General features: G+C 39.2%; 1 protein-coding gene across 1 annotated transcript in view; it reads left to right on the forward strand.

The window, feature by feature from the left end:
• LOC106000087 overlaps nt 1-27,891 on the forward strand; it is a 125,354-nt gene that overhangs the window by 1,615 nt on the left and 95,848 nt on the right. Inside the window, exon 2 of the mRNA XM_013035288.1 lies at nt 24,959-25,061. Within this exon, the coding sequence (XP_012890742.1) occupies nt 24,959-25,061 (103 nt within the window). The remainder of the gene's footprint in view (nt 1-24,958; nt 25,062-27,891) is intronic.

Raw genomic sequence — 27,891 nt, forward strand, 5'->3', positions numbered from 1 at the left:
TTCTTTCTGGGGTGAGGTGATATCTCAATGTTGTTTTGATTTGCATTTCTTTTATGGTTAGGGATGTTGAACATTTCTTCATGTGTCTATTGGCCATCCTTCTTTCTACTTCAGAGAAGTTTCTCTTTAAGTCTTTCGCCCACTTATTTATTGAGGCCAAGAATTCTTAAGAGCATAAATCAGTAATTCTGGTGATCTGTGGGGAGCTCCAAAACTGTGACTATCTTATCAGAAGTCTAAATATTACTTTCACTGTAGATTCAACTGTTTCAAAATTAATAAAAGATATAAATGGGGAGAATTCAATAGAGGTTGCTATTTTAAGATTGTGATTCAAAGCCAGCTCAGGCAGGAAAGTCTGTGAGACTTTTATCTCCAATTAAAAACCAGACTTTTATCTCCAATTAAATACCAAAAGCCTGAAATGGAGCTGTGGCTCAAAGTGGTAGCATTTCAGCCTTTAACAGACCCTGATTTCAAGCCCCACTATTTGCACAGAAAAACATACAAACACAAACAGGGAAGGAGGGAGGAGGGAGGGGGAGGGAAAGAGAAAGGGAAGGAGAGAGGGAGGAAGGAAGGAAAGAAGGAGGGAGGGAAGAGAGAGAGGGAGGGAAGGAAGAAGGGAGGGAGGAGGGAGTGATGGAGGGAGGGGAAGAAGGAGGAAAGGAGGGAGGGGAAGAGGGAGGAAAGGAGGGAGAGAAGGGAGGAAGGAAAGGCTGCCTCTGACCAGAGAATTCTGGTGCACCTGGAGCTCTATGTCCACAGAAATAGGTCCTATGTAATGAATGAATGCTGAATGGTTGCATACACACAGTCAGGATTGGATAAGAAAACATTTGAGTCATAAAGAGGATATGAGAAAATTGTTTTTTTTTAACTTGGCATTATTTGGCTTAAATTTAAATCCATAAATAACAATGTACTTCCACCTTGTTAGAACAAAGAGAACAGTTGAAGAAATGCTGGGTTCCAGGGCTTGAATACAGGATTACTTCTTTTCTTCTCTTTTGCTTTTTCCTTTTTCTTTTGTGCTGGTACTGGGGCTTGAACTCAGAGCCTGGGTGCTCTCCTCCCTTAAACTATTTCATGCATGACTAGTGCTCTACTTCTTGAGCCACAGCTCCACTTCCAGCTTTCTTACTAGTTAACTGGAGATAAGAGTTTCATAGACCTTTCTGCCCAGGCTGGCTTCTAACCACAATCCTTAGATCTCAGCCTCCAAGTAGTTAGAATTACAGGTGTGAGCCACCAGTGCCCAACATTAGGCCTACATGTGAGTCTCTTCTTCCTCCTGAGAAGAGAAACTTTTGCTATTTTCAACCATTCTTTTGGTTGATACATTTTTATGTCTCTCAGATGACTTGGGGTTAAAAAAAATGAATATGCAAGCAGGGCACCAAAAAAATAAATAAAAATAGCTTTATAAGCCTTATTTCTAGCTGTGTGGTGGTATATGCATGAAATCCCAGCATTTGAGAAGCCAAGACAAGGGGATTAAGAGTTCCAGGCCAGCCTGGGGTCTATAGAGAGACCCTATCTCAGAACAGCAAAAAGAAAGAGAAAAGCCTTCTTTCTGTCTGGATTCTCTACCAGCCTCTTCAGCACTTTCCTATGCATGTAACTTTTATTGTCTTAATGGCTAATTAGGAGTTAGAAATTGGGGTTTTCAACTTTCTGAACAGTTGAGTTTGACTAATAGGGATCCAAATAATGAAACAACTATTGTTAATCTCTTTGATGGTGAAACTTTTTCAGGGACTTAGATAATGTAAAATAAATCTTTGTTTTATTGTCAAAAATACCTTTATGTTTCTTGTTAACTGCTTTGTACCAGCACTGAACTGAGAACTTCTACATATTTTGTTTTCATTATTGTGACAACCCTCAGTGGAGTGTCACATTCACAAATTGATCAATTCTAATTTGGAGAGGTGACATGCCCATGCTAGACCTCTCATAACAGTCACTAATAGAGTTTAGATATGAGCCTAGGTCTAGGCCCTTGTCTTACTAACTGGGGTTCTTTAAAGCATTCCTGACTTGGTCCTAGCATTGTTCAGCAGCAAACCACTGTAAATATTTGAAGCCTCTGCAGTCTCCAGAAATTCTGCAGAAAGAGAGAGATGAGAACTCAGGACAGGAATCTGGAGAATTCTAACACTGGAAAGCTGAATTTAGGATGATTCTTGGTTGCCCAGGCCTGAGGGGTTTCCACAGACAGGGAACCTTTGTGAGTAAGTGTCAGACAATCCTCACCAAACTGGGCTGGATGTCTATATACCACAGTGGTAGAATAAGAGATGACTAAAGAGAGGGAGAGGAACAAACAGAGCCAGAAACATGGAGTGTGGTTTGACAAGACAAAGACATCACATATGGAAAAGCAGGAAATACTCTGGAGTCTCAAAGGTGTCCAAGTCCAAGACCAGGAGAATGAGAAACACACACCACAAAAACAAGGCTGTCCTCCCAAAAGTAACTTCACAGAATAGTGATGGGTCAAAGCTAATTTGCAGGATCAAGCAGAAAATGATAGAATACAAAAAAAATGGTAGGAATACAGAAGTATCATGAATTGCAGAAAGCAAGCAAATGTAAAGGCAAGATTAGAAAAAGATGTGGTTGTGTGTTTGCAGAGCACTCGGAACATACAGTACATTTTATTTTTTTAATTTTTTAATTTTTTATTTTTTTATTGTAAAGATACTATACAGAGGGTTATAGTTACATGAGTAAGGCAATGAGTACACTTCCTATTGAACATTGTTACCCCCTCCATTGCTTTCCCCCTACCATCCCTTCCCTCCCTACCTTCCCTGAGGTTCTTTTTTTTTTTTTTTATTGTGATTAAGTGATTACATAATTTCCCGAATTTCACAGTATTGTGGAATAATGATGCTCATTTAAAGTCACAAGTTCATTCTAACTTTCCTGGAGCAAATTGTCTATCACAGTCTATAACATATAACGCTGTTCACATGTTATACACCATACATGTGATCAGCAGCATGGGGATATTTAGTAGTGGTTCGACCAGATGAGTGGGAGTTCTTTGTTTCTTAAGTCCTGTTAGTTTTGTCGTATATCTAACATTTTGGATTTAGCATCCATTTATCAGGGAGACCATGTACCTTTTGTCTCTTTGCTCTTGGCTTACCTCGCTCAACATGATTCCTTCTAACTCCATCCATTTCCCTGCAAATGCCATTATTTTGTCATTTCTAATGGCTGCATAATATTCCATTGTGTATAAATACCACGATTTTTGGATCCATTCATCTGTGGTGGGGCTTCCATATCCTAGCTATTGTGAACAGTGCTGCAATAAACATGGAGGTGCACATGTCCTTGTATATTGGTTCCTGTTGTTCAGGGTAGATGCCTAGAAGTGGTATGACTGCTTTCTAAGGACCCTCCAGACTGCTTTCCAAAGTGGTTGTATAAGTGTACATTCCCACCAGCAGTGTAATAGGGTTCCTCTTTCTCCCATACAGTACATTTTAAAAAGAGAGTTTAAAAATACAATGCTAGGTCGGGCATTGATGGCTCATCCCTGTAATCCTTTCTACTCAGAAGCTGAGATCGCAGTTCAAAAGCCAGCCCAGGAAAGTCTGGGAGACTCTTATCTCCAATTAACCATCAGAAAACTAGAAGTGGTGCTGTGGCTCAAAGTGGTAGAGCTGAAGAGCACAGGGACAGTGCCTAGGCTCAGAATTCAAACCCCATGACCTACAAAAAAAGAATACAATGCTCAAGATAACGATTCATGGATAGAGTAGCTTCCAGAAGAAATGAACATAGAAACAAGTGTGGACCCTTTATTAGAAGATGCAGTATGTACAGAGTTGACGTAGGATTTCTGGATGTGATGGTGTACACCTGTAATCTCAGCATCTGGGAGGCTGTGGCAGGAGCATCTCCACTTGGAGGCCATCTTGGGAGTTAGAGGCCTGACTGGCCTACAAAGCAAGATCCTGTCTCAAAAAATAACAAAACTGATCTGAGTTTTAAAAAGATGCAGCTAGAGCCAGAAGCTGGTGGTTCACACCTGTAATCCTAACTACTCAGGAGGCTGAGATCTGAAGGTCATGATCCAAAGTCAGCCCAGGAATGAAAGTCCATGAAACCTCCATCTCCAATTACCAACCAAAAAGTGAAGCTGTGACTCACCTGGTAGAATGCGAGCCTTCAGTGAAAAAGCTTAGTTAAAGCTCTGGTACCAGAACAAAAATTTAAAATTATACAGCTAGGTGATGATAGCTCACACCTGTAGTCCTAGTCACTTGGGAAGTTGAGATTTGGAGCAGAAAACAAGCTCGCAAACCCTTTCTCTGGAAGAGCTAGAAGCCGTTATATAATCCTGTTGTACTAGTCAGGAAGAAACCTAATACAGGTGGTTGTAACTAGGCATCCACAAGAAGCAAAGTTCTTATCCCTAAAAATAAGCATCAAATACCAGGACCAAAGGTGTAGCTCAAATGCAGAGGCCCAGAGTTCATTCCTCAATACCCCCATCACAAAACATGGTTTGCCTGTTACCAGCCAGGCTTTCTGACAAGTCCACTTATTTATTTTGTCACATTAAACCACTGTAGAAGCACTGACCAATTAATCTCAAGATAATTTGGTTAGTAATAACACCTAAAAGTAAATAAATGTTTTCTTAAGAACTACAAATAGGTAGATCAAAGAAACTTTCTGCACTTGAAACATAGCATGTTTAAAATGGTTTTCATCACATTAATTAGGCAGATTCTCTGTGGTTTTTACCATATTTGTATGAGTCACGTTCTTGAGAAAACTGTTTAATTCACTCTTCATGCTCACTATTCAAGGTTGAGATGGTCTGGTCCTATTTATAAATGGTTAGCATCCCTTTCTAATATATGTAAGCTTAAAGCTAAGTGCATGCAGGAAACATGAACTCAATCAAACTACCTATGGTCTGAGAGAGAGAGAGAGAGAGAGAGAGAGGAGAAGGAGGAGGGAAGGAGGGAAGGAAAGGAAGGAAGGAAGGAAGGAAGGAAGGAAGGAAGGAAGGGAGGGAGGGAGGGAGGGAGGGAGGGAGGGAGGGAGGAGGGAGGAAGACTAAGGAAGGGGCATATATATGCTTTAAAAGTTTTTTAGCTTGTCATTAACTTATTCACTCTTGTGCTAAGACAACTACTAATGATTTGTAATTAAGATTAAAATGATTTTATCTATAAAAAGCACTGGATAAAACCTCAAGACAGGGCAGGCATGGATGGCCCATGTGTGCAATGCTAGTTAGCCAGAAGGCTGAGATCTGAGAGTTAAGGTTCAGTTGTTTGGCTGACAAAACTTATTTGATTGATTTGATATCCAAAAGGGAATGACTCAGAATTATATTTATATTTATTTATATCTACACATACACACACATACACACATACACACACACACACACACACACACACACACACACACACACAAGTGATAAACCAGACAGGATTGCTTGAGTCTGTGAACCCAGCTACAAAGGAAGCATGAACAGGAGGATGGCAGTCCAAACCAGCCCAAGCATAAATCCTACTTATATATCCTATAGAGGACCCCATCGGTACGGTGCCTGCCCAACAAGCATGAGGCCCTGTATTAAAATAGCACTGATTGGGGCTGGGAAGTTGGCTCAGTGGTAGAGTGCTTGCCTTGCATGCATGAGGCCCTGGGTTCCATTCCTCAGCACCACATAAGCAAAAAGAAAAAAGCCGGAAGTGGCGCTGTGGCTCAAGTGGTAGAGTGCTAGCCTTGAGCTGAAGAGCTGAGGGACAGTGCCCAGGCCCAGAGTTCAGGCCCCACGACCGGACTCAAAAAATAAATAAATAAATAAATAAAATAGCATTGTTTCTAATTAAGCATAAAATTAGAAAAACTTCCTAATTCTGAATATTTTGAAGCTTTTTAATGATTTGTATATTACATCTAATATGGTTATTCTAAACCTCCAAATATTAAAAAGTATTGTTAATAGTGATTTTGTAAGTAAAAGTAGATATAAATGAAAAATTGTATATAATATATACTACTACAAGCTGGGCATCAGTGGCTCACACCTGTAATCTTAGTTACTCAGGAGGCTGAGATCTGAGGATCGCGGTTCAAAGCCAGCCCAGGCAGGAAAGTCCCAGAGACTCTTATCTCCAATAAACCACCAGGAGTGGCACTGTGGTTCAAATGGTAGAGCGCTCACCTTGAGCTGAATTGCTGAGGGACAGGGCCCAGGCCCAGAGTTCAAGCCCCACGACCGACCAAAAAAACAACAACAACAACAAAAAAAAAACCCTATGTATATAACTACTAAACAATTTAGTGTTACTAGTCTGGTGCTAGTAGCTTACACCTGTTATCCTAGCTACTCAGAAGGCTGACATCTGAGGATTGTGAATCAGAGCCAGCCTGTGCAGAAAATCCTGTGAGACTCTTATCCCCAAATAAGCACAAAAAGCCAGAAGTGGAGCTGTGGCTCAAACTGGTAGAGCACTAGCCTTTTCTGGTCGTTAATTGGAGATGTCTCATGGATTTTCCTGCCTGGGCTGGCTTTGAAATACGATCCTCAGATCTCAGCTCCTGAGTAGCTAGGATTACAGGTGTGAGCCACTGGCACCCGGCTTTTCTTTTATATTTTACAATGAACCGGAGTTTGAGATTTTAGAATTCAGTTCAGACTTTCTGTGAGAACTTTGGGAAAATATTATGAGACTTTCAGTATTACCTGCCATCATGTTGAATGTGCTCTACCTGAGATGTACACGCAGTCTTTCACCCCAAAGGACCTCCCGCCTCACCTGTTTTTTTTTTAATTTAATTTAATTTTATTTGTAAACATACTGTACAGAGGGGTTACAATTGCATGGGCAGGATAATGCGTACATTTCTTACCAAGCATTGCAGCCTCCTCCTTTGTTTACCCTTCACATCCCTTCCCAGCCTCCCCCCCCCCCCCCCCCCCCCCCCCCTCCCCCCCCCCCCCCCCCCCCCCCCCCCCCCCCCCCCCCCCCACCCCCCCCCACCGACGTTGCTGCCTCACCTGTTCTAGAGTGAGACATCACAGGTTTTGAGACATCACAAACATCACAGTTTTCAGAACAAAATGAGTTACTCTTTTGGCACACCTAGTGTTCTCTCCAGCACAAAAGTACACTGAATATATAGCACCTTCGCTCCATTTTAAAAGGGAAATGTGTTTTGTATTTTTGTCTAGGATTTAGCTGTGAAAACTTCCAATACAATGTAATCCCCAAAAAACACACTGTTAAGAGGCATCATACAAAGATCATACTGCTCTGAAAACCAGGAGGTAAGTTGTCAACAATATCTGCTCCAGTCACACACATGGAGTGTATTACTTAGGACTACATTGGATTATGGGCCTTCTCTCCTGTAGGATCGCCAGGGTGTATGATTATAGACATTCCTTTTCTCTAATTCCATCTGCATTATATTCTGGACAATATCATTAGTGAAATCACTCAGAATTGGGTCCAGATGGAACTAAAAGCATTTACTAGTTTGGTTCAGGAAATGTTATAAGAAGCACAGTGGATGTGTTGGTCGTGAGGCTTGAACTCAGGGCCTCACTCTCTTACTTAGCTTTTTTGGCTCAAGAATGACACTTAAGTCATATCTCCACTTTTGGCTTGTTGCTGGTTAATTGGAGAGAAGAGTCTCATACACTTCCCTGCCCCTGCTGTCTTCCAACCTACCCTAATCCTCAGATCTCAACCTCCTGAGCAGCGAGTTGGTCAAGTATGAGTCACTGATACCTGGCAGGAAACACATTTAACATGAGGGTTGGGGAACAGGAAAGCCCTCTGACACTAAATAAAGTTCAGATACTTTGCAATGTAACTTTCACTGGGGCTTAAACTCAGAACCTGGGTGCTTTCCTGAACGTTTTTTGTTGTTTTGTTTTGGTTTTTTTGCTAAGGGCTAATGCTCCAGCACTTCAGCAACAGCTCTACTTCTATCTTTTTTGGTGACTAGTTGGAGACTAGAGTCTCACAGACTTTTCTGCCTATGCTGGCTTTGAACCTCAGTCCTCCCAACTCAGCCTCCTGAGTAGCTAGCATTACTGGCATGAGCCACTGGCACCTGATTTCACTGTTCTTTTCATGTCTTACCTTTCCAGTTGTTGTGGAATGCCTCATCCCCAAGTCATCCAAGGATAGAACTTTAAAAATGAATAACTAACATCATTATTGTTCTTGTATCTCCCTTAGTGAGAGACACAAAGAAAGAAAATAGTTCTTAAAAGCCCAAATTGGGCCAAGCACCGGTGGCTCATGCCTGTATTTCCTAGCTATTCAGGAGGCTGAGATCCGAGGATTATGGTTCAAAGTCAGCTCAGGCAGGAAAGTCTGAGAGACTCTTATCCTCAATAAACCACTCCGAAAACTGGAAGTGGCACTATGGCTCAAGTGGTAGAGCACTCGCCTTGAGCTGAAGAGCTGAGGGACAGCACCCAGGCCCAGAGTTCAGGCCCCACGACTGACTCCCCCCCCAAAAAAAAAGCCCAAATTGGAATTTTAATATGAACATCAACCACAGCCCAATGCTTTACAGAATGTAAAAATATTTCTCCATGAGGTTTCTATTTATCCCCAGCTGTGTGTGAAGGAATGTGGCAGAATATTCCAGATCCAGCAGCTTCATGGTTAGGTGGGGCCGTATAACTAGTTCTGGCTGGCATGCCTCCTCCATGAGATGAAAGATGGCAGAAGTCTTTCTCGTGCTCTCTGTGAATCAGGGCTTCCGTTTAATGAGAAGGGTCATCAATATTTTACATACATCCCAATACTTGAGAATCACTACTGCATTATAACTCAAACAATCCTGCATACAAGAATCAAACATTTTTGGTAGCTGTGTGAATAGCCCATTAATTCTTCTCTGTTTTGGAATATTGTTATTATCTTTAAGTACAAAGGAGTTTCCATTCACCAAAACAGTTTATAAATACAGGCGTCTTGATCAATGTCACCTTTTCCAACATCTCTTTTTTTATTATAAAGGCGATATACAGGGAGGTTACAGTTATATAAGTCAGGTATTGAGTACATTTCTTTCCCTCATTTTCTCCCAGCTTTTTCCCTCCTGACCCTCTCCCCTCCAAGTTTTATAGTTCAACATTCTCATCCACCTTCCCAAGCCACCTCTTCCCTTACTTCTCTTAATTTTAGGTTCTGTATTGAATTTTTTTTGTCATTTAACAAAGCAGTTTATGTGTACAATGCAATTGTAACCCTTCCCTCTGCCCCCATCAACCCATACCTTCCCTCTTCCCTTGTATTTCTCAATTCAGTAGTATATACAAGGAATTCTTGCCTGCATTCTTCCTCCTTCCCTGTTCCTTCTTCTACCCCTTCCCTCTTGGACCCACCCTTGCTCTTGCAAGTACTCATTTCCTGGTAGTTACTTTGTTGGGCTTTGACTTAGTCTTTTTAAAGAATTACACTATTTGAGCTCTCCATAGGGCCTATTACACTTCAGTTAATTCATTTGTAACCCCTTACTTACTACCCAGTATGTGAACTTGTAGATTTATAGTCACATTCTAGCTACCACAAATGATGGAAACCATGCAATCTATATTTCTCTGGGTCTGGCTTAGTTAGCTTAATATAATATTTTCCAAGACTTTCCATTTCCTTGCAATTGGTACAATTATCATTCTTTCTGATGAAGGAATAGAATTCCATTGTGAATATATATATTGTGCACACACACACATATATATATATATATATTTGTATATATACATATAACATTTTCTTGATCCATTGGTCCACTGAGGGACATCTGGCTGATTCCATCTTGACGATGGTAAACAAGGCTGCAATGAACATGGTTGTGCTGGTTACTTTAGAGTGGCCTTGTTTGTGCTCTATTGGATAAAGGCCCAGGAGTGGAATTACTAGGTCAGAGTGGTCAAACAAGTTTACATTCCCAACAGTGTAACACAGTTCTCTTTTGGCCATATCCACACTAGCGCTTGTTATTCTTAATTTTCTTGATATTGGCCATTCTAATTGGGGTAAAGTGGAATCCCAATATTGTTTTGGTTTGCTTTTCCTTTATGGACAGAAATGTTGAACATTTCTTCATATGTCTATTGGACATTTTTACTTCATCTTCTATGAAGTCTTTCTTTGTATGCCAGTACTGAGGCTTGAAATCATGGCCTAGGCATTGTCGTGTAGCTTTACACTCAAGAGTGGCACTCTACCATTTAAGCCACACTTCCACTTCTGGTATTTTTAATGAGCACTTGGAGAGATAAGAGTCTCGTGGACTTTCCTGCTTAGGCTGGCTTTGAACCCGATCCTCAGATCTCAGCCTCCTAAGTAGCTAAGATCACAGGCATGAGTGACCATTGCCTGGCTAATTTTGCTTTGTAGTGAGAAATAAAATCATAGAAATCCACTCCATTTGCTGTCTTCAGTAGTACAATACTAATCTTGGGCTTTCTTCATTAATATGACTTTACTACTGGTTTAAATGTTTGTGTGAGAAGGAACACAAAAAAATTGCAAATAATGGGGCAAGGGTGAGAAAGTGAGAGAAAACAAGGGAGAGGGTTTGACAAGAAATGCACTAATTACCTTACTTATGTAACTGTAACCCCTCTGTACATCACCTTTACAACAAACTAAAATAATATTTTTAAGTTGCTTATAACTGCATTCATGAAGGCAATGTTTTTTTGCAACTGTTTTTTGTCCAGAAACTTCCTGACAATCCATCTAAATTAATATCAAACTACTTCACTTCTCCATTGATACCGTTTACTGCCTACGATTCTGAAACCCTTGCCTCGTGCCTCTTCTTTATCATGCCAACCATTTGTCACTGTTATATTACAAATCGAGCCCAAACAGAATCCTATTCAGCACAGTCCTGGAAAATAGTGTCATCAAGTGGATGGTGGTACCAAATGCTAATACTTACTTACTTTGTCTAATCTAGAAAGCTCAGGAATTGGAAGGTTTGGGAGACATCCTAAGTCAGAAAAGGCTGGATGCTGGTGCCTCACACCTCTAATTTTAGATACTCAGGAGGCTAAAATCTTTAAGTCTTTAGCCCACTTATTTATTGGGCAGTTGTTTCTTTGAGGATTTGTTGTTGGGGGGTTTAATTTTTTGAGTTCCAAGTATATTTTAGATATGAGACCCTTGTCCATTGTATGGCTAGTGAAGATCTTCTCCCAATCTGTGGGCTTTCTATTGATCTTGCTAGCTATGTCCTTTGCCATGCAGAAGCTCTGCAACTTCATGCAATCCCATTTGTCCAACCTTTCTTTGATTTGTTGTGTTTCTGGGTCTCTATTCAAAAAATTTCGGCCTGTGCCAAGGAGACCTAGGGTTTCTCCTATTCCATCTTGTAATGTTTTCAGAGTGTCTGCTTTGACTCCGAGGTCATTGATCCATTTGGAGTTGATTCTGGTGCAGGGTGATATATAAGGATCTAGCTTTAGTTTTCTACAAGTAGTTAACCAATTTTGCCAGCACCATTTACGGAAGAGGCTGTCTTTCTTCCATTCTATTTTTTAGCTCCCTTATCAAAGATTAGATGGCTATAGGTCTGTAGGTTCATTTCTGGGTTTTCAGTTCTATTCCATTGGTCCTGAGGTCTGTTCTTGTGCCAGTACCAAGCTGTTTTGATTACTATGGCTTTGTAGCAGAGTTTGAAATTTAGTATTGATATTCCTCCAGCACTGTTCTTTCTGCTAAGGATTGTTTTTGCTATTTGAGGTCTTTTATTGTTCCATATGAATTTTTGGTTTGACTCTTCTATTTCCTTGAAGAGTGAGGTTGAAATATATATGTATGGCTTTGAATTCATAGATAGCCTTTGGAAATATTGCCATTTTCATGATGTTAATTCTCCCAATCCAGGGGCATGGGAGGTTTTTCCACTTCCCAAGTTCTGCTTTAATTTCCTTTTTCAGGTTTTTAAAGTTTTGTGTTTTTTTTTAGAAACCATTGAAGTTTATTGGCGGTCACAATGCTTACACTGTATGTAGCAAACACCCTTACAAGTCTATCCGCAACCAGATCACACAAGAAAGGATTCACCACACAGTCACCAAAGGAGAAAAAAATAATTAACAGGCTTGTTTCTGGGGGTAGGGGAGAGAAATAAAAAAATAAAACCTAATTGATGAGTGTTCCACAGGCAAGAGCTGAACTAGAGATGTGTACAACTAGCAGCAACAGTTATGGAAAAAGTACAAGGCAAATAGCTTTCTCCATTAATTTTCCTCTGAAGGTTAATTTTTTTTAATATTCAAAACATTTATGGTTTTCATTTTATAAAAATGTATATTTTCCAAGGGAGAATGTTAAATACTTCATGCTAGATAGGCCTTGTTATTAAGAACTGCTCCCCTTGGTAACGTCCTCCAGATCATACATTCATGAGTGCAGGGTACATACATAAATATACACACACACACATCCATACACACTGCCTCAAGGGCCAGGGAAGACACAGTTACGGCCACAGGCAGTTAGTACTCTGGTGGGTGGACTCATTCAAATTGCTCAACAAGAGCAACTGGCTCAATGCTTCTCTCTGGTCTTCTATAGAGACCAAGACCCCTAAAACATTAAAATCCAATTTTTAACGACAAGAGGCATTTGTCTGAGGATGATGATAGGTAAGTGGGAGAAAGGATGGAGATAAGAATACTAAACATTTTCAGCTGGAGTTGTCACGGCAAGAGCCCAGGGGACCTAGGGCAACTTCCACGCTTATCAGAGAGGGACAGTTGATCTGGCCAAGTTTTTAAAGTTTTTATCATACAGGTCCTTCACTTTTTTTGGGGGGGGTCAGTCGTGGGGCTTGAACTCTGGGCTTGGGCGCTATCCCTCAGCTCTTCAGATCAAAGTGAGCTCTCTACCGCTTGAGCCACAGAGCCATTGCCTCCTTCACTTCTTTAGTTAACTCCTAGGTATTTTATTTTTTGTAGGGCTATTACAAATGGAGTTGCTTTCCTGATTTCAGCCACACTTTTCTCATTGTTGGCATACAGAAAAGCCATTGATTTTTGAGGGTTGATTTAATACTCTGCTACTTTGCCAAAGTTTTGAATCAGCTTGAGTAATTTGGGAGTGGAGTCTGTGGGATTCTTTAAATACAAGATCGTGTCATCTGCAAAGAGGGAGAGTTTTACTTCATCTTTCCCTATTTGGATCCCCTTTATGTTTGCATCTTGTCTTGTTGCTTTTGCTAGGCATTCTAATACTAGATTGAAGAGGAGTGGGGAGAGTGGACATCCTCATCTCATTCCTGAATTTAGAGGAAATGGCTTTAGCTTTTCACCATTAAATATAATGTTGGCTGTAGGTTTGTCATACATAGCCTTTATTATATTGAGGAATGTTTTTCCAGAGTCTTCATCATAAAGGGTGTCAGATCTTATCAAATGCTTTTTCTGTATCTATTGAGATAACCATGTGGTTCTTATCCTTGCTCTTGTTGATGTGATGAATTATATTAATTGATTTGCATGTATTGAACCAGCTTTGCATCCCTGAAATGAATCCTCTTTGATCGTGGTGTATGATTTTTTGGATGAATTTGTTGAAGTTGATTGGCCAAAATGTTGTTGAGAAGTTTTGCATCAATGTTCATCAAAGAAATGGATCTATAGTTCTCTTTCTTTGATGGGTCCCTGACTGGTTTGGGGATGAGGGTTACAATGGCTTCATAGAAAGAGTTTGGTATTGAACTTTCACTTTCAATTTCATTGAAGAGTTGGAGTATTGGTGTGAGTTCTGTTTTGAAGGCCTTATAAAATTCTGCTGTAAATCCATCCAGTCCTGGGATTTTCTTGGGTGTGAGGTCTCTTATTGCTGTTTCTATTTCGATGCTTCATATGGGTCTGTTAAGTTCGCTTGACTCATCTTGGTTTAGTTTCAGCACATAGATATTTACTAGAAAATGGTCCATTTCTTCCAGATTCTCTAACTTATTAGCATATAGGTTTGAGAAGTATTTCCTTATAATGTTCTGAATCTTGGTTGTTTCTTGTGATGTTTGTTTATATGGGTGTGTTCTCTTCTTTTTCTGATAAGATTTGCTAAGGGTTTGTCAATTTTTTTAATTTTTTCAAAGAACCAACTCTTTGTTTTGTTGATTCTTTCTTTTTTTGGATTCTAATTCATTTAATTCTGAATTTATTTTTATTTTTGTTTGTCTGCTGGATTGGGGTTTAGATTGCTGCTCTTTTTCAAGGAGGTTCAGATGTCTCATTAAATTGTTGGGTTCAGATTGCTTCAATTTGTTAATATAGGAACTCAGAGCTATAAATTTGTCTCCGAGTACTGCCTTTCTGTGCCCCAGAGGAGCTGGTAATTTGTGTGGTCATTTATGTTGAATATCATGGCCATTTGAATTTTCTTTCTAATCTCTTCCATGACCCACTGGTGGTTCAACAGTGTGTTGCTCAGCCTCCATGTGTTACAGGACTTTCCTTGGTGGCTTTTGGTATTGAGTTCTAATTTTATTCCCTTGTGGTCTGAGAGAATGCTGGGCATAATTTCAATGTTTCTGAATTTGGACAAATTTTCTTTGTGACCTAGAATGTGGTCTATTTTGGAGTATGTTCCATTTGCTGCTGAGAAGAATGTATATTCTGATGCTGTTGGGTGATATATTCAGTAGATGTCTGTTAAGTCTAGTTGATCTATGCAGTTGTTTAAATCTGATTTTTCTCTGTTGAGTTTTGGCCAGGTTGATCTATCCAGCGGGGATAGTGGTTAAAGTGTGTTAAAGTCCCCAACAATTAATGCGTTTGGATCTATGTAAGGTTTGAAGGAAAGTAGTATTTCTTGGATAAATTTGAGTGCTCCGTTGTTCAGTGAATAGATATTTAGAATTGTAATAGCCTCCTGAAGGAGAGAACCCTTAATTAGTATATAGTAGCCTTCTTTATCTTTTCTCACTAATTTTAATTTGAAGTCGATTTTATCTGATATTAGGATTGCAACTCGCACCTGTTTATAGGGGCCATTTGCTTGGTAGATTTTATTCCAGCCTCTCTCTTTCAGAATATGTTTTTGTGGGCAAGGTATATGTCTTGAAGTAGAAGGATCTTCTTGCCTTTTGATCCAACTAGATAGGCTATGTTGCTTAATTGGGGAGTTAAGTCCATTAATATTGAGAGTTTGGACTGGGAGGTGTTTGGTAGTTCCTGTCATGTTATCCACCTTCTGGGGGCTGTGCCAACTGGGTTCTTCCTTTGATTCTTGGATTCTCTGTTTGGTGGTGGTTTCTCAACCTTTATTGTGCTCTTGTTGGGTTTCCATGGTAAGACATTTTTAAGTATCTTTTGTAGGGCTGGTTTGGTGGAGATATTTTATTTCAGTTTTTCTTTGCTATGGAAGGTTTTTATTTGACCTTCCAAGAGTTTAGCCAGGTACAATATTCTTGGTTCATAATTGTTTGTCTTTAAGGCATGGCATACATCATTCCAGGCTCTTCTTGCTTTAATTGTGTCTTCTGAGAAATCTCAAGTTATTCTGATTGGTTTCCCTTTATAGGTGAGTGATCTTTTCTCCTTGACAGCTTTAAGGATCCTTTGCTTGGTCTGAATTGATCCTGTGGGGATTATAATGTGCCGGTGGGATGTCCTGTGCTGGTCTAGTCTAGTTGGGGTTCTAAAGGCTTCTTGGACTTGAATAGGCCTATCTTTTTGCATGTTTGGGAAGTTCTCTGCTAGCATCCTGTTAAATAAATTTCTTAGACCATTAATTTCTGTCTCTAGGTGCTCCTGTACACCCGTTAGCCTCAGAGTAGGCCTTCTGATGGTGTCTTCTAAATGTTGAATAGATCTATCATATTTCTTAGATTTGTCTTTAATGGTTGTCTGTTCTTTCTCTGTAATATCTAGGCTGTCTTCAAGCCCAGAGATTCAATCTTCTGCATGGTCTAACCTACTGTCAAGACTTTCTACTTGTTTTTTATTTCCTTTCCTTCTAATTGGTCAGCTTTGATGGATTCAAATTCTTTGTTGGATCTTTGTTTTAGATTGTGTATGAAGTTCTTTACTTCCTCAATTTGGTTTTCTGTGTTCATTCTCAGATCCCTTCGTTAATTGGCTATGGTTTCATTGGGCTCCCTTTCCTTCTGATGGTCTCCATTCAGCATTCCCTTTGTGGGCTCAGTTGATTCCTTCAGCTGTCTGTTTGTGGCATGAATGCCTCCATTAATCTTTGTCTATTATCATCCTGCTCACACAATTTCTGTATTAATCTTTGATTAGCTTCCTTACACTCATGAAATTCCTGTTTAATCTTTCGTTATCCTCATCAAGTTCACACAATTCCTGTATTAATCTTTGGTTAGCCTCATCACACTCACCCTTTTCCCTATCCCACTCACATGTTTCCTTATCATGTTCACACCTACTCCTTTGTAGGCTTTCAGTCTTTTAATTCAGCATGTTTACCAGTAGTGTTTATAGAGCATTTTTGGAAATCTCCTCTGGATTATTCATTAATGAATAGAATGGAAGTTGAGATACCTAGACTTGCCATTTTTCTTGTGTTTCTCCACCTTGTTCTGACCATTTGGTATGAAAGCAAAACTAGTTTTGTGCTAGAACAATATTTTAAGGCAAGCATCAACCAGAACCTTAATGCAGTCAAAATGAGTACAGATACAATCTAGTTCAACATATACAATTTCATGCAACAACAAACAACTATGGATTAATGAACTAAGAATATCAAAGAGGGCATCAGCAGACCAGACATTAATAGGTTTAGGAAGAATTGTCAGGAGAAAATAAGATTAGAGGAATGTGGGGAGGGAAAAAGAGAGAGGTAATTTAACCAAGACCATAATTCAGAGGGAAATGGATAGAAGGAAAGGAGAACAGAGATAAAGAAACAATGGAATATTAAAAAATAAAGATTAATAAATGAAACACTTAAAATTATATAAATATAAAGAAATAATACTACTATTAAAGGAGTTAAGGCTGAGAATTTGTGAACTGAGTAATCAATTTCTGAATTAAGTGTGCACACAATGAAGGATAAGGTCTAATAATCAAAGATGGGATGAGGAGAACAGCAATTAAGTCAAGAAAAAAAAAACAAAGAAAATACCAAAAGGGAAAAGAGTAAAAAGAGTTAAACACACACACACACACAAACTACAATAAAAATGATCAAAATAAAATAGAAAAATTAGGTAGAAAAAAGAGTTCCTTGATTTGGGGGGGGGGAATCTTGTGTCTCCCCTGTGTCTCTTGGTAGTCTCTAGTTTACTTGTGGTGTTTGGTTTTCCTGTGGCTTGATTGGTTTCTTAAGCCAGTTTGTTTCTTAAGCAGAAAGAAGCTCTGCTTTACCAAGAAATTCATCCTCCTCCTCCCAGGCTAGTTCAGTGAAAGGGAGATCTGCTTTGAGTATCACAAAAGAGGGAGATGGCTGTTTCCTCTAGCTTAGAGTTGCTGTGATGAGGATAAGTAGGGTTGAAGCCTATGAGCAATCAGTAGCTTTTCCCTGAGGGGCTAGCTCCTGAGATATTCACACAGCCCAGCCTGGAGCCATTCTCAGGATTTCTGTTTACTGAGTTTCAATTGTTTTTGTTTTACCCCTCCTGCTGCTGGGTCTGCTGGCTAGGCTGCAGTGGGGAAGGACAGCCTCTGCCTTTGTTTACCCCGTGAAGAAAGTCTCTCCTCCATGGGCAGAGATTCCTCTGCATGGGAAGGGCAACTTTCCTCTGTGTGGAGCTTGAGCTGAGCAGGTCAGGTTCCAGTAACCTTTTGAATGGTTCCTATTGTGTACATCCAAGACCTGAGTGATGTGCTAGCTGGTCTGGCCAGGACTTTGTCAGTATCAAAGATGGAGTTCTTCTCCATTGGTGGAGGAGGGACTACCTTCCCACTGCTGCTCCATGAAAAGGAGTGAGGATGTCTGTGTGCTACTCACTCCTATCCCTTGGTTTTTGGGCCATCCATGGTCTGCAACTACCTGTAGTCAGCAGGATCAAGATTTCTGCTCCTTGCTGGCAGTGAGTAGAATCTATTCCTTCATTGCCTCTGGAGTCTTTGGGCTCTCTCTGTTGATATTGTGGCCAGCAACTGCTGCCACTGCCATGAACACAGGCAAGTGCTCAAATCTGTCTCCTTAACCAAGCCACCTGCATTTTTCCTCTCTGGCCAAACTTTCTGTACAATGATGACACACTTGGTGTGACTGGAAAGCTAAAACTGCTTTCTATGTGAGAGCCTGTTTAGTCCCCAGCTTCTCCTTGGCCATCTTCCTCCAGACTCCTAGTTACTAAAGATTTATAGGATACTTTGAAAGCTGGTATTATACCTCAAGTTTTAGTTTTTTTGTTCAAGACTGTTTTTTTAAATAATTGAGATTTGTGATTCCATATGAATTTGATTTTTGTCACAGATATTCTTCATATTTGGTTTACCATCCTACTTTTGATGCATTTCTTTTATGTGGAGAATTAGTTGAATTTTAAAACTATGAAGTTGCCACCATCTTCCAAAACCCCTCAAGTGTGGTTTCAGTCACTAATCTTTCTCTTCCAAAGTAAACTTAGTAAAGCTCAGCAAGTTGAGTTCAGTAAGTACTAAGGTAATACCAGCCTAGGGACCAATCCAACCAGTGTAGCATAGGACTGGAATTTCTCAGAAGTAATTCTATAAACATGGACACTGATAACATATCTAAGTGTTCAAGACTAGGAGATAAAGCTTTGGAAATTGTTTGCACTTTTATTGGAATATTTCAGAAGTTTGATATAAGCTGCTAAATATCTCAAAATGTCTTTTAAAAAAATATTCTTATTGTCAGGTGCCCATGGCTCACACTTGTAACTCTAGCTACTCAGGAGGCTGAGATCTTAGAATCTTGGTTCGAAGCTGGCCCAGGCAGGAAAGTCCATGAGATTTTTATCTTTAATTAATCACAGAAAAGGCTGGAAGTGGCATTGTGGCTCAAGTGGTAGAGCAGTAGCCTGAAGGAAAAGGACAGCACCCATCCCAGTCCCAGGACTTGTAAAACAAAAACAAAGACAAAACTTCTGCTGGGCAACAGTGGCTCAAGCCTGAAATCCTCACTATTCAGGAGCCTGAGATCTCAGGATTGAGGTTCAAAACCAGCCCAAGCAGGAAAGTCTGTGAGACTCTTATCTCTATTAACTACCAAAAAAAAATGGAAGTGGCAATATGGCTCAAGTAGTAGAGTGCTGGCTTTAAGCTGAAGAGCTCAGGGACAGCACCGAGGCCCAGAGTTCAAGCCCCATGATTGACAAAAAATAAAAATAAAAAGTCTTAATAAAAATCCTCCACATTAAAGTGTGGAGTCATGATTTCTTCAAATAAGAAGGAAAATGTGTGTTTTTCTCCTTTCGCAGTGCATAGGAACTGTTTTTTATATGGTACAGAAAGAATCTAATACGTAATTCAATATTTCTGTTTTGAACAGTTTTTTGTCTTCCATCACATCAGAAAAGTAGTTACCCATAACATTCATTAAGACTCCACTAGAGAAACTGTAAATTTATTTACCTAGGGAGAAAACTGTACTTGGAACACACTAGATGATTTCCAATTTTATCTCCAATTAAGTGGCAATAGCTCAACACATCTTTGATAACTGAATGAACACATTTCAATTAGTCTTCCAGTGATCCATCTACAAGATTAACTTTCTTGTTGGAACATTTCCAACAAGAAAGTAATTTTTAAAATCATAAAAGAAATCATCACTGGGGTCTAGCCAGAGGAGAAGATGTGAAAGAGAGAGAGTGAAACAGAGACAGAGACAGAGAGAGACAGAAACAGAAACAGACACACAGAGAGAGGGATTAGGGATACAAAAAATAGAGAAATTGAAAGATATAATATATGTGACAAAAATAAAGGGGGGAAGGAGAGATCAGTGCTGAGTCAACCCTTTATACTCTTCAGCAACCCAGGATGAATGCCTACAGCTCAGAAGCTTTCATCCAGTTATCCAGCAATGCACATCCAGTTTGCAAAGCAAGAAAATTAATCCTTCAGCCAGTGTGTGCCCACAGCAATGGACTTGTAATTTTCCACCCTATATGTATATGGACTAAAAAATATATTTATACTCATATGTAATTCCCCAAAAATGAACCACATAATTGATCTAGAGATGAATGTGGTTAACTAATGGAATAGCATTCTTTTTATAGTGTACTTGTTGGTTAAAGAGTGGTTTTAAGACTAATATTTCCTGAAGATTTTTCAGGGTCTAGAAAAACTGTTTTTTTAAAAAAAAAAAGCACAATACATACACTCAGCAATAAATGGGTCAATAAATCAGGGATGTTATGATGTGCTCGGGTAAAATGATAGCTTAAAGCAGAAACCAGTTATTTAGAAATTACAGGCCTTAGTGAAGCAATGGACTTTGGACAGTTCTCAGGGGCTCAGTGTCCCCCTTTGCTGCCCAGAATCCTGCAAGCAAAGCCCCTGCCCAGGCCACAGCATTCAGCTTACACAAAGGTCTCTGTTGCCCATCTTACCAGTTACATTTGTAGAAAGGCTACTTAAATAAAATAGCATGTTCTACACAGGCAATTCCTCAGTAAAAATGGGATTTAGTAGTTTATGTTTCAAAAATAATTTTGAGGCCCTCAAAATGTCTTAAAACTATAAAGCCACTTCCCCCAATGCATAGCAAGAAATAGATGATTATCAAGGTTTAAATTATTATTATTATTATTATTATTTTGTCAGTCATGGGGCTTAAACTCTGGGCCTGAGCACTTCCCTCAGCTCTTTAGCTCAAGGCAAGCACTCTACCACTTGAGCCACAGCACCACTTCTGGTTTTCTGGTGGTTTACTGGAGATAAGAGTTTCATGGACTTTCCTGTCCGGGGTAGCGTTGAACCTGGATCCTCAGATCTCAGCCTCCTGAGTAGCTAGGATTATAGGCATGAGCCATCAGAAGGTGGAGAAATTTACTTTTAACTGATACATAAAACATAAAGATAATAAATATATCAGGAACAATAACAAGAAAGAAAAAAATCACTTGTGTCCCTATCTTGAAGTTCATTTTCTTAACATCATCTTATCTGGTCATAAGTACATAGCTTTTGACCTTTTCTGCTTGTCCCAGACATATACTAGTTATTGCAATAAGGAAAACCATAGGACCTATGTTTCTTTGGGCCTGGCTTATTTCACTTCCACTGTATTTGATGTCGGTATCCTGCATCTTATATATATATACTTCTCTAGCTTGGGGAGGGGAAGGTAAAAAACAAAATGCTTAAATAGGGATACAGGTTGACCCATTGTAACAATGAGATGTACAAGACACTATGTTGAAAACGAACATTACAATTTAAGCAGGGGGTGGGGGGTGGGGAGGCGTGTAGTTGTGGAGGTGGGAGGGAAGGGAAGGTAGGGGAAAAACACAGGAGGAGGTAACAATGCTTGATAGGAAATGTACTCATGACCTTGCTTATGTAACTGTAACCCCTCTCTGTACAGTATTTTTACAATAAAAATGTATTTTAAAAAAACAAAAAGATTTTTTAAAAAACATTATACAAATGAATAGGTATGTGTGACACTTGATATTTTTATATGAACACTGTGATATTTAAATGAAAATAACATGTTTGTTTGATCTTATATACTTACTATATCTTCATGGTAAGATCATGCAAGCTCCTTTCTTCAAACTCTGAAAAACATGTTTCATTATTGTCATCTCTCATGCCTCAGCTTTGCAACAGTACACCAATAGCTTCTTGCTAACTATCACTTAACTCATCCCCCCCCACCCCTTCCCATTCCCTCTGGTTTTTGGTATCAACTGTTCTAGTCTCAACTTCCATGAAATCAAGGCCTCTAGGGTCTACATATGAATAAGATCATCTTTCCCTATCTGGCATATTTCACTTACTATAATCATCTCCTCTTCCATCCATGTTAACAGAAACGATAGAATTTCATTGGCTTTTGGGGGGAGAGGTTGGTTTGCATTTTTTTAATTTAGTCCTTATTTGTGCTAATATTGGGATTGAACTCAGAGCTTGGATGATGTCCTTTAGATTTTTCACTAAAAGCTGACCTTCTACTACTTGAGAAACACCTCCATTTTTTTTATTTCTTTCTTGTTAATTGGAGGTAAAAGTCTCCTCGACTTTCCTGCCTGAACTGGTCTTGAATCACGGTCCTCAAATCTTAGCCTCCTGAATAAAGATTACAAACATGAGCCATTCATGCCCAACAAAATACACACAGACACACACACACACACACACACACACACACACACTATATGTCTGGGTGTGTATAAGTACACATATACTATATGTTCTTTACCTACTCATCAGTTTAATCATCACTTAGGCTTTTTACATTTCTTGACTACCATGATTAGTGCTAAATAAACAGAGAGGTACACACTGATTTCACTTTCTTTAGATACTTACCCAGGTATGTATGGTAGTTTTAGCCCTAATTTTTTTACAAGAATTATACTGTTTATATAATGGCTGTATCTTCCTGCCAACAGTGTAATTATCTATAACTTATTTTTTTATTATGAGAATACCGTACAGAGGGGTTACAATTACATGGGCAAGATATCGAGTACATTTCTTATCAAACATTGTTGCCTCCGCGTTGTTTCCCCTTCCCATCCCTTCCCATACTCCTCCCCTCCCCCCACCCCCCACCAAAGTTGTTAAGTTCGTTTTATGACATAACGACTTGTACATCTCATTGTTGCAATGGGTCCATCTGTATCCCTATTTAAACGATTTGTTTTTCCCCTTCCCCTCCACAAATTATACCAACATCAAATACAGTGAAAGTATGGGTTATACTGTGGGGGAGGGACATACATATGATAGAAACAATTGCATGAAAGGAAAAAAAAACAAAAAAAATGTGAATACTTATCTTGGGGTTCATTCCCCTAACATCAACTTATCTGACTTTTTCTGCTTGACTCAGACATATGCTAGTTAGTGCAAATAAGGGAAACCATGGGACCTATGTTTCTTTGGGCCTGGCTTACTTCACTTAATATAATTTTTTCCAAGTCTTTCCATTTCCTAACAAATGGGGCAATGTCATTCTTGCTGATGGAGGCATAGAATTCATATATATAACACATTTTCTTGATCCATTCATCTAGTGAGGGGCATCTGGGTTGGTTCCATATCTTAGCTATGGTAAATAATGCTGCAATAAACATAGTTGTGCTGGTAGGAAGAATATCAATAACAAATTTCAAACTCTACTACAAAGCCATAGTAATCAAAACAGCTTGGTACTGGCACAAGAACAGACCTCAGGACCAATGGAATAGAACTGAAAACCCAGAAATGAACCTAAAGACCTATAGCTATCTAATCTTCGATAAGGGAGCTAAAAAAATAGAATGGAAGAAAGACAGCCTCTTCAGTAAATGGTACTGGCAAATTGGTTAACTACTTGTAGAAAACTAAAGCTAGATCCTTATATATCACCTTGCACCAGAATCAACTCCAAATGGATCAAAGACCTTGGAGTCAAAGCAGATACTCTGAAAACATTACAGCATGGAATAGGAGAAACCCTAGGTCTCCTTGGCACAGGCTGAAATTTTCTTAATAGAGACCCAGAAACACAACAAATCAAAGAAAGGTTGGATAAATGGGATTGCATGAAGTTGCAGAGCTTCTGCATGGCAAAGGACATAGCTAGCAAGATCAATAGAAAGCCCACGGATTGGGAGATCTTCACTAGCCATACAACAGACAAGGATCTCATATCTAAAATATACCTGGAGCTTAAAAAATTAAATCCCCCAACAACAAATCTTCAAAGAAACAACTGCCAATAAATAAGTGGGCTAAAGACTTAAAGAGAAACTTCTCTGAAGAGGAAAGATGGATGGCCAATAGACACATGAAGAAATGTTCAACCTCTCTAGCCATAAAAGAAATGCAAATCAAAACAACATTGAGATACCACCTCACCCCAGTTAGAATGGCAAAAATCAAGAACTCTAATAACAACAGATGCTGGACGGGATGTGGACAGAAGGGAACCTTACTGCATTGTTGGTGGGAGTGTAAAGTTGTTCAACCACTTTGGAAAGCAGTATAGAGGTTCCTCAAAAGACTCCACATAGAGCTCCCCTGTGACCCAGCAATCCCACTTTTGGGCATTTACCCAAATGATCACAAACAAGACCACACTGAAGCTCTATAACTTATATAACTGTAAATTGTTTACTATTTCGATTCTGAATTCATCAGTGCTAAACATGACCTTAATTTGTCTTTGAAGTGGAATTTTCTTACAGCATTAGTTATTGCTTCAAATGGCATCTTATTTTCCACAATTGTATTTGTTTTTTTTTATTTACTCTTCCAATGCTTGTACGAGGGGGTTACAACCTAGCATGTCCATGAATGTGTCTAGCCACTCCTTTGATCATGAGCACCCCACTTTATCTAGAGTTATGTCTCATTTTCCACTTTTTTTTGCATACATGCATTGAAGGGTATAACACTTTGTCCCCGTTCCCTTTTGCATTCATCCTCTCCCCTCCTGCTAGGCCCATCCTATTCAAACTGTTTCAGCTTCCTGGTATTCATTTTGTCTGTTAATTGAGTTAATAGAGTTTTACTCCTGCCTGTATTATACTTCAGTTGGCTTGATCATGTGTATGAGCACATGCTCCTGAGTATATTTACATGGAAAGTTATATTTTGGGGTCAAAGACCCACATATCATATGCCTATTTTAATATTTCTATTGACTTTTTTACCCTAATCAAAGTAAGATTTGATTTAGAGACAGGAAATTTTTCATTGTCTTTTGCTTTGATCTGATTTTGGTAATGCATCAGGGACCATGAGAAAGAGAGATAAGAAATTTTCATTCTCCCTCTGTAAACTTTTCTCTTCTGTCAATAGTTTGGATCTGCTAGAGAGGGAGAGATAAACTGTCATCAAGTAGATTGTCCAGACAAAGGGTTGCATTTAGCAGCTGTTTCTGAAAAGGTGGACCCTGGAAAAGGTGAGCTGTTAGGGAAACTGTAAGAAAAACAAGCAAATTTCTCAGTGTCAAGCAACAGGGAAATGAGATCTTGCTATCCATTTTTTGTTGAATATTTACTATTACAACCCAATTTTTGTTCTTTCTACCTGTGGGAGAATAATTATTCACTGAGGTCCTGGAAGAAACATAAAGGGCAAGGGTTTATTCCAGAAGCCTTGAACAAGAATTGGGTTTGAAAGCTTTCTTCCATTTGAAGAAAAAGTGCTAAGGATAGTTGCTGTGGTCCAGCCACAGCATGAACAAGGGTTCCGAGGGGCAAAGGGATTGATGAAGGAGGTGGAGAGAAGGCTGAAGGCACAACTCTGTTTATTCCAGCAAAAGCCTCAGCTATATCCACTTTATTTGTCAAATGCTTGTATCACATTGTTCTAGAACCCACTGTGCCAACAAGTGCAGAGAGTACGCATCCTTCCTCATTCTATTTCAAACAATCTTTGTCTACAATACTCCCTCAGATAAGCCCCCAGGCCCAGAAGCCAAGAGAAACACTTCCTTGAACAAAAGGGCAAGTACTTCCAGCCCAAAGGGTTGGAGTCATTGCTCACACGTTGCCAGCTCCTGGCATCTTAGGGTCTGCAACAGATAGTCATGAAATGGAGGCCATATATGGAGGTTTGTGCACATGTAGAACAAAAATACTTAAAAAGCATTTGACTCTGAGTAGTGACTGTGTATTAATCACAGAAGGGTGCCATGCATTAACCCCACAGACTGCCCTTGTCTCTGCTAGTAAAGGTAACATAGCTATGTCCTTAGCTAATGTGCACTCCACCCTCTTCCCATGGGGGAGGGATTGTAGGATGATCGTACTTCACTCAGATCACTTTATACCAAGTGTAAACCATCTTTATCGAGATGGGGTCTTGCTGATTTTTTTTTTTGCATGGGAGTAAGAGGACCTTGAACTGTGATCCTCTTGCTCTCAAAGTTCCAAATAACCTGAACTGATCAGTGGTTTAAAATAGTAATTACTCTAGTCTGTTCAAGACGATGTTTTTGGCATGAAAAGAGAAATACTCCTGGAACAGGCACTGCAGTTCTGCTCAACTAACCATCTTTAATCTCTGCATCAAAATATTGTTGAGGTTAAATATCAAGAGCATCTGGCTTTAGAATGCCCTGGAGAGCACATGGGCTTTCTCAGCACAGTCATTGTGCACCTCCTGGGACCCACACTATCCCTTTTCCAAACCAGATGCACACAGGAATAAATAGCACAAGCTCCTGTGGGCCTGTTTCTCAGTGCTTCCCAGCTGTGACACAATGGTGTCCAGTCTACTCTGCAGTGTAAAGTGTAAACTGCAAAATTCTCAAACTAGAAGTAGCCTTTGTGCTGCCATGTAATAGTTATGGGCTCTTCATTCTTAGCCATAAAGGAAAAGGAAATCAAAACATGGCTAAAATCCCACTGGGCCCAAGTCAAAATGGCAGCCATCAAGAAAATAAATAATAATAAATGCTGGAGAGGTTGTGGAGAAAAGGAATCTTCATACATTGTTGATGAAAATATAAATTAATGCAACAAAAATTTTTAAAAAAAATAAAATAGAATTACCATATGATCTAGCTGTACTACTCTGGGGCATATATCAGAATTAATCAGGATACCTGCACATAGATGCTTAAAGAAATATGGCACAAGAGCCAGATATGGAATCAGCTTTGGTGTCCACCAACTGATAAATGAATAAAGAAAATGTGAGATATAGACCTACATCTATACTTGCCCCTTCACATACATTTACATATACATGTGTATGTATATATAAATATGTTATATATTGTTTTATATATATGCATAGATATAGATACATGGATATAGATAGATACCTAGCTATATATATATGCATATATCTATATGTATACATATGTACATGTGTGTATAGATATGTATATACAAACACAAGCACAAAGGAGCATTATTCAGTAATAAAAATGAAATTGTAGCTGGGTACCTGTGGCTCATGCCTGTAATCCTAACTAATCAGGGTGCTGAAACCTGAGAATCAAGGTTTGACCAGCTTGAGAAGGAAAGTCAGTGAACCGCCACTTCCATCTAACTAGCAAAAAGCCAGGCTAGAGGGATGACTCAAATGGTGGAAAGCCAGATGTGAGCATGATGCCCTGAGTTTGAACCTTAATATTGTCACAAAAAAGTCCCTTTTCATGTTATGTGTTCTGACAGTGTTATTTCACTAATGCTGAGATCTTTTTAATAAATAGCAAACGTCAAAGTTTCCAATCTTCCAGATCAGGCCAATTCTTATACATTGTTTCCTAAAAATACAGTGTTTTCTCTAAAAACACTGTGGTTTGACTTTGTATCATTTCTGTGTTTTATTTCTCAGATTTGCTCATCTTTCCTTAGCATAATAAATGGTATCCTTAACATGTATAAGCAAGCACATCTTTCTAACTCTTTATCTGACCAATTAAGCCACAAGTAGGACAAGTAATTCCTATAAATTTGCATATTTACTATAAAACTTAGAAAGGAACACCTCTAAATCTTAACCTTTTTATGTGCTTCAGATGCATTCTGTTCATCTGAAAAATTGTTTCAAGTGGCCAAATTATCCATTACAGCTGAGATTTCCAAGTTGACCTGCCAGAAATTAGGGGAAAATATTTTCCAATGCAGCCAAACCTCATATCATAAAAAACATTCCCCATAAGAAATCTCTTACATTTATCATATGACTTACTATGACATAGCATGATTGCATATAATTACATTTTCTCTTATTTATTTGATTCTGCCACAATAAATCATATTAAAATGATTATT

This window comes from Dipodomys ordii, unplaced genomic scaffold (genome assembly GCF_000151885.1).
Source record: "Dipodomys ordii isolate 6190 unplaced genomic scaffold, Dord_2.0 Scaffold208, whole genome shotgun sequence".
In the NCBI taxonomy this organism is placed as follows: Eukaryota; Metazoa; Chordata; class Mammalia; order Rodentia; family Heteromyidae; genus Dipodomys; species Dipodomys ordii.